This window comes from Vitis vinifera, chromosome 16, assembly GCF_030704535.1.
Source record: "Vitis vinifera cultivar Pinot Noir 40024 chromosome 16, ASM3070453v1".
In the NCBI taxonomy this organism is placed as follows: Eukaryota; Viridiplantae; Streptophyta; class Magnoliopsida; order Vitales; family Vitaceae; genus Vitis; species Vitis vinifera.
This window is the reverse complement of record NC_081820.1, coordinates 26,131,783-26,145,037: the sequence shown is the minus strand read 5'-3', so window position 1 is coordinate 26,145,037 and position 13,255 is coordinate 26,131,783. Positions and strand designations below refer to the sequence as shown.

The 13,255-nt window shown below is 31.2% G+C and overlaps 2 protein-coding genes across 2 annotated transcripts; one reads left to right on the top strand and one right to left on the bottom strand.

Moving 5' to 3' along the window:
* Window positions 1-4,681: 4,681 nt before the first annotated feature.
* Window positions 4,682-8,478, bottom strand: LOC100253822 (rust resistance kinase Lr10). Its single transcript, XM_010664693.3, has 3 exons — window positions 7,686-8,478; window positions 6,062-6,088; window positions 4,682-5,948 (listed from the first exon to the last, which is right to left on the bottom strand). The coding sequence occupies exons 1-3, from the start codon at window positions 8,374-8,376 to the stop codon at window positions 4,828-4,830; spliced, it is 1,839 nt and encodes a 612-aa protein (XP_010662995.1). The 5' UTR covers window positions 8,377-8,478; the 3' UTR covers window positions 4,682-4,827.
* A 225-nt stretch (window positions 8,479-8,703) lies between these two features.
* Window positions 8,704-12,614, top strand: LOC100854553 (LEAF RUST 10 DISEASE-RESISTANCE LOCUS RECEPTOR-LIKE PROTEIN KINASE-like 2.3). The gene is made up of 6 exons (XM_010664694.3): window positions 8,704-9,656; window positions 9,770-9,817; window positions 9,949-9,972; window positions 10,310-10,360; window positions 10,789-10,809; window positions 11,331-12,614. The coding sequence occupies exons 1-6, from the start codon at window positions 8,918-8,920 to the stop codon at window positions 12,467-12,469; spliced, it is 2,022 nt and encodes a 673-aa protein (XP_010662996.1). The 5' UTR covers window positions 8,704-8,917; the 3' UTR covers window positions 12,470-12,614.
* Window positions 12,615-13,255: the final 641 nt, after the last annotated feature.

Below are 13,255 nucleotides of genomic sequence, written 5' to 3'. Positions count from 1 at the left end.
TTTTATTGAACTCCCGATTTATCATTAGCAGTTAAAGTTTGATAAAGGAACAAACAATAATATATGGTTCATTCTTGAAAACCTATCTCTTTATATAAAGATAACCGTTATTTATCTTGTCAATAACATTTTATTATCAATATTTTTTTTTGCTAAATTCAATATTTTAGGGGAAGATTTCTATTTTATTTTTTAGAATTATCAATGGGAAAAGTGGGCTTTGATTCACTAATTTTAAAAAATATATAAAAAAGAATCTAAACTTTTATAAATCATATTTATCTTCATGCATTTAAAAATATTTTAAAATACATGCGCTTTTTCGTAACTCAAATAATTATTTCTTTAAATATAAAATCATTATAATTAGGGGATTAGAAAGATTTTATTTATCATTTGAAAATCTTAGAGAATTTTTCCATAATAATTTGTATCTCATAATATATAATAAAAAATTCATAATACATTTATTTGTAAAATATTTTTATCAAATTAAAATAATAAATTAATTTTGAATAATTTTATTTAATATTATCAATTAAAAGAGTATTTCAAGAAATAATTATTTGAGTTATGAAAAAGTGAATATATTTTAAAATATTTTTAAATGAATGAAAATAAAATTGATTTATAGAAGTTGAGGTTCTTTTTTTAATATTTTTTTCAAATTAGCAAATCAAAACTCACTTTTCCCATTCTCAATTATCTAAGGGGCTTTATATGTATATATATATTGCAAATTTTAGTTTGGGGGTCCTAAAGTTGGATTTTTCATTAGTCTTACTAGTCTCAATACAACTAGCTATTTTTATTTTATCTTTTATCCTTTTATTTTATTTGACGTTTAATTTAAGACTGTTTTATCTCTAAATATTTTTTTTTTTTGTTTTTGTTTTGTTTTTTTGTTTTTCTCCATAGAATAGGTGTTGCCAGGATGATGACATATCCTCTTATTGAGTCGTTAGTGATTGCTAATGATAACGATGTGCAATATTCTCTATGTATCATGGAAAACTAGATAAGCTTTGAATGATAGAAAGTTGTTGGCTAAAAATATCAAGCATTGTGAGGTGGTTAATCATTCTGGAGCTCCACGCAAAGTTGAACATGCTTTAATCTATACTATGGAGCCATTCCAAAGGTACAACAATGGAAAGTGCAGGTTGCTTTTTGGGTTGAAATAATTTACGGGGAAATGAAGTGACACATGTATTCATGTATAGTTCAGAAGATAAATGATGGACTTAAAAGCATCAAACCTGTAGATTAGTGTTTCTGAATTATTGGTCATATGGTTTTGTTGCTTATCTAAAGTTGAAGATGTATTGCTTTTTATATTTGTGATGCAGTTTGTTTAGCAACCCATGATTTTCCTAAAAGTTTGAACTTGTAGGATTTAAGCTCAATGTGTATCATATGTTAGGAAATTTTCCTATTGGACATATAAATTTTAGTACTTATTATTGTGTCAATGGAAGCTTTGATGCAAATATATTAATGGAAAAACATAAAATAAAACAATAACACATAAAGTATACAAGGTTTTAACATGATTTGGTCAAACCGTGCTTACCTTTATGGATGAGAAAGAACATCCCATTATAAGATAGAGATTATTACAAAGAATAGGAATAAATACAACTATTAGTTTCAAAATATCCCACTTTTCCCTTCTTTTTATCTTCACCATGAACCATGAGCTCTTTTGCTCCACCAGGTATCTCTCACTCTTTCTCATACATATACCCTAGTGAGCTATCTTGCTCCATCAAGTCTTTCTCGCTCCTCCTTACATCTCTATCCACCATGTATAGTCCTCACATATTCATCTCTTTCTCATAACTTTTTATCCTCATGACCTAAAATATTTATATAGATATTCATATTAACTTTCCCTATTTGATAAGAAATCTAATTACAATCACAAAAAAAACTCAAATATATTTTATATAATATTCATTAACATTTTACAAAAATATATATATTCCAATTAGGAATTTGAGATATTTCCCAACAATTTCCACCTTGAATCAAATTCCATTAAGTCAATTTTCATCTCTCCATGATATATGGTTTCCTTATACATCTCGCTCTCCTTATGTGCCATGGTTTCCTTCGTGCACCATGGTCTTGTCATGCGTCATGATTTCTCTTACTTCTTATATCATTTGGTAAGAGAACAATTGACCCCACGTTCAATTAGAATTTTTTTTGTAATTCTTTTCTATGTTCTATTCTCTTTTCTCTTCCTAAAATCTTCAAACAAGGTTCATTTAAACATTTTTAACTTAGGCTCTAATACCATTTGTTTGCCAACAAAAACTTTGATGTAAATATATTAATGAAAGAACATCAAATAAAGCAATCACACACAGAAATCCATAAGGTTTTAATGTGGTTCGACCAAACCATGCTTGCTCCCACAGCTAAGAGAGAGCATTTCACTATAGGATAGAAAATATTATAAAGGGACAAAAACATATACAACCATTGGATCCTAAAGCATCTCACTTTTCCTCTTTTTGTATCTCCACCATGTATCACAAACTCTTTTGCTTCACTAGGTGTCTTTCACTCTTCCTCACATTTTTATTCACCACATATAGTCCTCACAAGCTTATTCTCTCTTATAATTTTTTCCTCTCATAACCTAGAATATTCATAAAGATGTTCCTACTAACTTTCCTTATTTCATAAGAAATTTAATTACAATCACAAATAAACTTAGAAATGTTCTCTATAATGTTCATTCTATTAAAAAAAAAAATCCAATTAGGAATTTGAAACACTTTCCAATATATATAACAAATGGTAAATCTAAGATTATAGAAAATAAAATTAATAGAGATAAGAAAGGTCGCTTGATTTGGTGAAGCATGTAAAAACATGCTGTCCAAAAATCGTTATTACCTCCCTATGTATAGGTATTGATGGTCAATAGCAGTTCCATCATACAACCATAATTAGCTCACAACAAAGTCTTTTTCATGGGCATGTCCATAGGAAGATTATGAAAAACCCCTCATGATCAAGTTACCAAAAAAAAATATGAAGATTTAAATATAAAAGACACCATTATAGAATATAGAAAACTATGAGGTTGTGTAAAAGATGAGAATGGTATACAAATATTTTAGGATAATTTCAAAGGAAAGTCCCTTTTATTAAGAGATGACTGTGGTGTACATAACATATGATAATATTAAAGGTTATTGAATTACTTATTAAAGGGTTTTCTAATTAAAACTTTATAAATAACAATATAGAAAATAAATAATAAAAGGAAAGAATTGGGCTACTTTATACTATGCAATTAGTATAGATATCTTTAGGACTTGAACCTATACTTGGTGTTGACATTTTCCATTTGATGATCCAAAATGAACTATGTCTTGAACTAGCTCCTTGGACCTAACTTCAATATGTCACACACATATTATTGATATGGGACTTAGTTTTAAGCTTGTTAGCATGATTAATGACCATGCATTGGTATCTTGATTCTCATGAGAGTAAGTTGCCATGTTTAATAAGTTTAATAAGTAACTTGGTGCAAGAAAAAAGAAAATTGGCAATGTGAGCCATAACTTTCCAAATTTAATGTAAATTATTGAGCATATAAATAACTTGATTATACACAAACATGAGCCTCAATGGTGCAACCAAATAAAATAGTGTTTACATTGGTAAACATTGAATACAACATGTACCTAAATTACATAATCATAATAATAGAAAATATAAACAATTTTTTCACTCTAATTTTGAGATGACCTCCAATTCTTGTTGAAGAGATATTCTATCTCTCCTAGCATTTATTCTTGTACTTGAACCTATAGTATTAGAAGAAGGTTGGAAGGCATGATTAAATCATCTTCTCCTTCCAACATTTTAACGACAACCTTCATAAAAGGGCAATCCATTGGATACCATATTGGATATTCTTTTAGTATTAGAAATGTGTCATGAGCTAGATGTGATAGAGGAAAGAAGCCATGAAATTCTAAAGTAGATAAGGTATCTATCAAGGAGACAAGTCAATTAATTTTTTGATTCTATATTACCTCAGTGGTTGTAAAGGTTACTAAAATTGAAATGTGAAGCATTGTGAGGCAGTATGCATGACCAACCATCCCTAAATTTCAATATTAATGGATTGTGTCTTTGATAATGCATCCGTATGGGGCCTTTCTAAAGGTAAAGCCACTTTCTTTGCAGGAAAAGGATGGCAAAGAATTAAGCTTCATTCTCTAAAATTGTAGTCACAAATTAAAGGCCAAATATTTGTTTGGAAACTCTTGTTTTTTATTGCAAAGTAAAAGATTATATTCTTTATCAAGTTATTGGGTAATATCATTTAGCTTAAGGGTCAACTTAGTTTAGTCATTATATAACTAATTAGTCTTACTTAGTCCATAAAAAATTGGTAAAGACAAAAAAAGAAAAGAAAAAGAAAACTATATAGGTATAGTGGATGAGACTCTTATTTTCAAGTTTCATAGATCTAATTCTACTACTATTTCATATAATACTCTCTGTCTTGAATTTGATGGACATTAGCTACTCTTACTTGATTGAAAGGTGACTTATGGAGTTGTGTTTAACTTAGCTATAAATTGGGTTATCAAAATATTCTTGCACATATTCATAAAAATATCACACATAAGAAATACATTACATGGGAACAAAAACTTTTAGAATCTGAAATGGATTGAGCCACATGTATAATCCCTTTGTACAATCATCTGTTTAATTAATAGAAATATAAATAGAAATGTCATAATGATGAACGATTATACATTTGTAATAATTTGAATATGTAGACAACTATTTTTGCTCTAGTTCTAAAATGATTGCCAACTCTTGTTGAAAAGCTCTTCGTGGCTTGCTCAAATTTGTCTTTGTTGGAACTGTTGAAGCAAAAGGATTAGGAGGCATGGTTAATTTGTCTCCTTCTCCTTCCAACATTTGAACCACAATTTTCATGGAAGGACGATCCACTGGATACCATTGAATGCATGAAAGTCCCACAATTGCTAATTTCTTTGCAATCTTAGCATCTATTTCTTCTTCAATCCGAATAAGCAACTCTTCCCCATGATCCAAATGATTATAAATCCATTCTGGAAAGTATACTTGGCTAGTGCTCTCCACACTAACATCAATGTTCTTCCTCCCTCCAACCATTTCAAGTAACAACATTCCAAAACTATAAACATCTGACTTATAAGACACATTCCCAAAATTCCTAGACAACACTTTTGGAGCAATGTAGCCTATTGTTCCCCTTGCAATTGTCATAGAGACTGCACTTTGTTCCTTGGAGCACAATTTGGCTAAACCAAAGTCAGAAATCTTTGGATTAAAGTTGTGATCAAGTAAAATATTATGAGGTTTGATATCAAAGTGGAGGATTCTTTGATCACAACCTTGATGAAGATACTCAATTCCTTTCGCTATACCTATAGCAATTTCTTGAAGTTTCTTCCAACTAAGTGAATAGTTCTTAACAGCTCTTGAAAATATGAACTTCTCTAATGACTCATTTGGTAAGTACTCATAAATTAGAGCTCGCTTAAACCCATCAGCACAAAATCCAACTAAGCGAACTACATTGACATGGTGGATTGTACCCATTGTTGCCACTTCATTAATGAACTCTTCCCCATTTCCCTGAGAATTGTTAAGGATTTTTACTGCAACAAAAACTTCATGTGAAAGCTTTCCTTTGTACACGATTCCATAACCTCCTTGGCCTAATTTATCTTTGAATTGATTTGTAATCCTTTTAATATCAGAATAGGAGTATCTTGAGGGCTTGAGAGCTTCGTAGTCTTGCAAAAACTTTTTAACATTTATTCTATACTCTCTTTCTAATTTATTTGACCTATAGACTCGATAAAGCGCAACAATTACTAACATGAGAAGAAAGAAACCAAAGATTGCACCTGCGTACATAAAAAGAAGAAAACTTGAACTTTTTTTATTTAAATAAATAGATAAAATAACCAAATTAAGAATCTTTATCTCTATAATAAAATATGTATAAATAGAATATTACCTGTCACAATTATTTTCTTCAATACACCTATAAAAAATTAAGAAAAAAAAGTAATTAGCTTATTATGCTCTTGGAATTAATAAAAATGTGCTAAATTACATGTTCATGTGATATGATTTTAACAATTAATTTTATGCTAGACTTCAACCTTATCTTTTTGGGTCTCTTTCTTGTATTCTATGCATTCATTTTTGAGGTAGTACCAATTCTATTACTAACTCCATCCTAACTTGTGATGGAAATTAAAATATACCCTTCTTCTAATCTCTATTATGTGTCATAGTTAGACTATGTTTCATAATAACTTATTGTCTTCATGAGGCCTCCAACACTAATTCATCCTATTTTATAACAAAATCTAAAATAAAAATAAAACTATATGTCAAAGGAATGTAAAGAAATCTCTGTCTTTCTTTTATGCCATTATATATAGTTATCCAACTGGTGGATATGATGATACTTGACAATTTGATTGACCATTAATGTAGAGCTTCTCATGTTGGATAAGAGGAAAAAGGCATCCATGTGGATACCCATTAAAATTAGGAAAATGATATTTATAGAAATTTTTGCACAATGGTTATTATTGGGAGTGCAACAAAGGAGGATTACTTGGGAAATTAAGGGTTAGTATGCTCCTCTAAGATATGGAAAAATAAATTGAGAAAATCATCTATTTTAAATAATCTTTAGTAATTTTCTTTTAGTTCCTTAAATATTTTAAAAATCCAAAATGAATCTTGAATATCAATTGGATTACATTGTATTTTGAGGTTCACATCCTTGGAAAAATATGAAGAAACTAAAGAAAAATATTAATCCTAGGTAGCTAGGAAAGAATCCATTACAAAAGAACTATTAACAATTTTACAATTAAATTCAAAATAAACATTTAACTCTTTGTTTAATTATTTCCTTTAATTTTGCCAGACTCTAAAAAATTGATGAGAGAAGAGAAAATGCCTAAGTTTGGATCCATTTGTTTAGCTCAATTTTTTGAGGTGAAATGCAAAGAAAAACAATATGAAACTTCAGCCAAAAATTAATCTAACAAGAGTTTTAAAATGTATAAAATTATTTTCACTAATTATTATTTCAAATTATGACCTAATAATAGACAAAAATATTTTAATCGAAGGGGCAAAACAATTACTACTTTAAATAATAATTAAATATAAACTTGTGTAGACCCAAATCACTCTTGTGATTTTTTTCTAAAAAGTGCTCGGACATGGAAAATGTCCAAAAATAGAAAGAGCTTATTTTATTAAAAATGGATCATATTTCATGTTTTTTTTTTTTTTAAAAGAAAATGTTATTTTTTAGATTTAGAGATTATTTTATCAGTTTTAATAAAAGAAATTAATACTTTTTTTCCCCAATAAAACGTAAATTCCATCCCAGATTTTAGTTCCACATTCATAACCTATAAATTCAATCAGCAGAATTTATCAGCTCATATCCTTTGCAATGGTTTTTTTTTTTTTTTAAATTTTTTTAAAATTTTTATTTATTTATTTATTTTAATTCCAAAATGGACTATTTGTATATTAAATCATAGTAGAGGATATGAGGCATGAAAGATGAAAAGAAGACGAATAGGGAATTAAGATACATACAATACCTTTAATACATTCAGTTTCTGGTTGCGCGCCATTACTCTTCTTCAGTCTGCATATTTTTCCTCCTCCTGGGCAGCTTCCACATATTGATTTCGACCACTTCAAAGAAAATGCACTTCCATTGAACATATAATCCTCATAATCTCGATTACCTGGAGCTGAAGCGTTGTAAAGCCTGCGGCAAGAGGATAGGTCCAATAGTCGGAGAGGTATGGAGGAATAAACAGCATAAACTAAGTTGCCTGGGACAGAAAGGCAAGGGATGTGCTCAAAAAAAGTATAAGCCCTCAATAAGGGTGCTGCAGTTTTATATGAGGAACAAGTGAAGAAGGTGAAGTCCAGTTCAAATTTGAAGTGGAAGGGGGAGGCAGCTAAATTGAGGTTTCGAAGCTGTCTCGCAAGGCAATGATCCGGGTCCTGGACAATGATTTCCCGGGATTTGTAAGTTATTTTCTTCACCAAGAGCTTTACCGAAACTGGCAACTCTAGCATGGTCTGATTATTCTCAGTGCAAGACAACTCAAATCCCGGGTATCCACAGTGGCGTGGCTGGTCTTTTAGACGGAAAGGGAACTGGATCAGTGGACCCTGGTCGCCACAAGGATTTGATGTCATGCACTCATCTCGGCCCCCTCTCATCTTCACAAACAAGGTCAGAAACAAGAACAAAAACAAACAGAGATATCGATCCATTTTTATGGAAGGAATTTGTGACTTTTGCCAAGGACAGAAGTCTCTGGGATAGGAAAGAAAGTGGAAAGGGAGATACAAACATCGAGAAGAGATTAGCCTGAAAATTTATAGAGAAGAATTCTAGGAAGGAGGATTAATGCGGTCGTACATTTTCAGTCAATTATTTAAGCACTTTTACTAATAGATTTACACTATGTAACAATGTTCTTTCACCCTGTATCACATGTATATGGTTATTTTCTCTCTTTCAAAATTTAAGTATTTCATTTAATTTATATATATATATAGTTGATGTGATTGATCCTGTATATTAATATTTGGTATACATCATGGGTGGGCATGGGTTTCTTCAATGTGAAGTTATCCATATACAGAAAAATCAAGGTAGTTGACTACAACAGTCAATAAGGCTCATTTCACACTCCTTTCAAGTTGCAGGAAAATTGAGACCGCAAGCTTGTTGGGGGAATAATTTTATATCTCTTTCTTAAATGAAACACAAAAGCAGAAGAATTCCAGACCCGTATCCCTCCCAAATGTCATGATGTTCAGAGAAGCTAAACTTGTGGCATTGGCAGTCTTCCACACTTTGTTGCTTGCAATTTGTGTTGCTAATGGAAACCAGACATGCCGGCCCTCTTCTTGTGGGGATATTCAAAACATCAGCTACCCTTTCCGATTGAAAGGTGATCCGTTCTGGTGTGGTGATCCTGAGTATGAATTGGTTTGCGAAAACAATCATACCATGGTAAACCTGGAGTATGGGAAATACTATGTTGCTGATATCAACTACGATCACTCTACCATTCGGGTAGTGGATCCTGGGGTCGAAAAGGGCAACTGTTTCTCCACTCCTCTCCGTTCCTTGACAGTAGACCAATTCGACAGTTTTTTTGACAGTGCATATTATTTGAATCCGTATGAAGCGACTAATACAACGGTTTTGATGAACTGCGAGCAGCCAATAAGTGATGGCAACTATATTCCTATCACTCCTTGCAACAGAAGCAATGAGACTTCATCTTCCTCACAAGCATATGTTTATGCACTAGTCGGCGGAGGAGACTCCCTGCTGGTGAATGATATTATGTATTCATGCACCATCCTCCCGACTATTGTTACTCGATTCATGAAGCCCGGCAATCTTTCAATGTCAGATTTGCAAGAAATGCTACTTCTGGGGGTTGATCTTTCATTCTTGCGCTTCCGTTGCAAAAGCAAATGCGGTAAGAAATGGCCATCCTGCTCTCCAGATTTCGCCAAGAATGCTGTAAAATGCGGTAAATATGAAAAATGTTTATTTTTATTTATTTATTTGATTATTTTGCTTGCTACAAAAAGGCTGTTCAACTTGGTAACTAATATGACTTGCTTAATTGGCTTAATGTTGCAGGGCACTGGTTTGTGGATTGGTTCTCTGACTTTTTGCAGTCTTTAATAGGTGAGACTTTGGGAGTCGAGTCAAGTTTTTATCTTTCATTTTTTATTTCCTGATAAATTTCATCTTTTATTGTCCTAAATGTCTTTTTCATGTTAAATTTAATTTGTTTTTTTTCTTATATTAATTAACAGATCCGGGCACATATTCAATCAAAGGTGAGGCCTACTTAACTCTTGTTTGAATGATGCATTGCTTTGGTAGTATAAAATTGAATTTCAATAAAGCGTGCCATTAAACTGCATTTTCCAATTTGGGAAACAATTAAGGAGTGAAATTATTAAAAAGTAGCACTCCTATCATGCCAAGTGGGTGCAATTATGTGGTTTAGTTAGTTGGTGATTACCATTGTCGATTCTCTATTTTATTTTGTTCCTTTTTTGAGATCAAATATCATTATCTAGTTGGTCAACATGCAGGATTTGAAGACAAAATGCATAAGATTCTACAACTTTTACCACTAACGTAATTTAATTACTTGATTTCATCATGCAGGCTGGAGAGAACATTATTATTACTACTATTATGTATCTGCAATTTTAGTTGGTAAGGCTTCCAGAGTTTCTATTATTATCTAATTTTCATAAATTGGGTAATAGTAATAAAAATGAAAAAGACCTATTATGTTCAATTACATATTTAATCCCATGTATATATATAATTGAGATTGTTATTTTTATTATTAATCGTTAGTATAATAAATGTTTATATGAAGGAGAGAATCCCCAGTCAACTTGATAATTAATAATTTACATAATTTATATGCCCTTTAACAATAGTCTAAGATGAGTTTTAAATAGCTATAATAATAGTAATAATTTTTCTTTTATACCTATCTCTCTTGCTTTTCAATCAATAAATAATAATAAAAATAATAAAATAACTTTCTTAGACTATTCAATTGCTCATCTTAAATATGAAATGTATGTGAATCTTTTTTTTAATTTAATTATTTTTTAATCTTTGTTTTGCAGGTTGGCTAATGAGATCCATCCGTAAGTCTTTCATATCTCAATAAATTGCAAAGGATACAATGCTTTTTTTACAGCTCAATTTGCCTTAGTCTTTTAAAAGTTTTTTCAAAGAAGATTGCATAGATGTGCCTAGTTTTATTGTTCTACATTTGGTTGTACAAATATAAATTGGAATTCTATTTCTATAAACTTCAGAATTTTAATTTCAAATAAAATTATATATTTTTGTAAATTTGTTATGTATTGAATTTTAAATTTGTTAAGAGTACAACCAAATTGAAAATTGAGTGTCAAAACAATTTCTCTCTTTCATTCTGTCCTATCTCTATCATTTTGAATTTAGAAAATGAAAAGAAACATGACTACATTTGATTGCAAACCTAAAAACATCTTTCTATTGACTCAACCAACAAGCAATTATATAGATGAAATAACTTTTTAAATTGACTATTTAATTTGGATTCGATAATTGAATTCAGATGATGATGCACCTTCCTCTAATGGATTTTTTTTTGTTAATTTTTTTAACGTGTGATTTATAGTCATGATCATCATCATCGGGAGGACTGCACTTGGCATATTGTGTTTGCTTGTTTATTTAATCTACAAATTTCAACGGAGACACTTATCATTAGACGATGATATTGAAGAATTCTTACATAGCCACAACAATCTTCAGCTAATCAAATACTCATATTCGGAGGTTAAAAAGATGACTCATAATTTTAAGAATAAATTAGGTCAAGGCGGTTTTGGCTCTGTGTACAAAGGAAGACTCCGAAGTGGTCACATTGTAGCTGTAAAAATGTTAGTTATGTCAAAAGCTAATGGGCAAGATTTCGTCAATGAAGTTGCTACAATCGGAAGAATTCATCATGTTAATGTGGTGAGACTTATTGGATTTTGTATACAAGGATCAAAATGGGCTCTTGTATATGACTTCATGCCAAATGGGTCTCTTGATAAGTTTGTTTTTCTTGATCGAGGAAACAACATTCCTTTGAGTTGGGAAAGATTATACAAGATTGCACTTGGAGTAGGACGTGGGATTGAATACTTACATCAAGGCTGTGACATGCAAATTCTACATTTTGATATTAAGCCACACAACATTCTTCTTGATGAAGATTTTACCCCAAAAGTTTCAGATTTTGGCCTTGCAAAATTACATTCAACAGATGAAAGTATTGTGTCTCTCACTGCTGCTAGAGGAACATTGGGATATATAGCTCCAGAGCTGTTCTATAAAAATATCGGAGGAGTTTCATATAAAGCTGATGTTTATAGTTTTGGAATGCTGTTGTTAGAAATGGCGGGGAAAAGGAAAAATGTGAATGCATTTGCAGAGCACTCGAGTCAAATATACTTTCCATCATGGATTTATGATCAATATGATCGAGGAGAGGACATGGAAATGGGAGATGCCACCGAGGATGAAAAGAAATTTGTAAGAAAAATGGTGATAGTTGCATTATGGTGTATACAAATGAAGCCTATTGATCGTCCTTCGATGAGCAAAGCATTGGAAATGTTGGAAGGGGATGTTGAACTTTTGCAAATGCCTCCTAAGCCTACTCTATACTCTATGGAAATGCCAGTTGAGGATCACAGGAGCGATCCATTTAGGTTGCCAATTTCCACGTGTCATTCCATGGGTACAATTACCTTGGATGGAAGGTAATGTAATTATATCCACTTGCATACTGGACTATATGTTTGATTGGCTAAGATGCAATGACCATTATAACAGCTAATGTTTTGTTTTAAGACAATGGCTTGGTACTCTGAAAGCAAAGCATGTATAGGTATAATATGTACGATAATCTTGATGTTGGAGTTGTCTTCTTGCTTTCCCTTCAAATTACAAAGTAAATCTCTCCCTTTCTTTTCAAGCAAAATTTTGTTTTGTTATGCATCTTTTTCCTGCAACCCTGATGGTCAAAGATCAACAAAGCCTCTGATGGCATATTTTTACCAAGTAGGTATGCATGGAAAATTAAAAAGCAATCCTTGGAGGGAAAAACATCAGCCGGAAATATTTGTTTGTTGTTTCACTTAGGCTTTTGCCTTCCAGTTTCTATTACTTCGTACCAAGTGGTTCCTCCTATATATATCTCTTTGATTGTGTTAGTTTCTTGGTTTTTTCTACCATTAAATTTGGTTTCTCTGTTTCAAAGTGGTTTCATGCATAAGAAAGGGAAAAATGCAACACATGGAAGCATTTTATGGCAGTGTTTTGTTTTAATGAAGAATTCTGGCAGTCTTTTGTTTCTCTTTATGTTTGCTTCATTCTTTTGAATGTTTTAAATGAAGAGAAAATAGAAATAGAAGGTTGTGTTGTGCTAGCGTAAGCTTTGATTGATCAGGTGAACTTTAGAGCTTGTTTTCACAAACTAGTTGTTGTTCAAACACACCAAAAAATAGTTTTTAAAAATTAAAAATAAAAACTTGTTTGGATAAGTTGTTT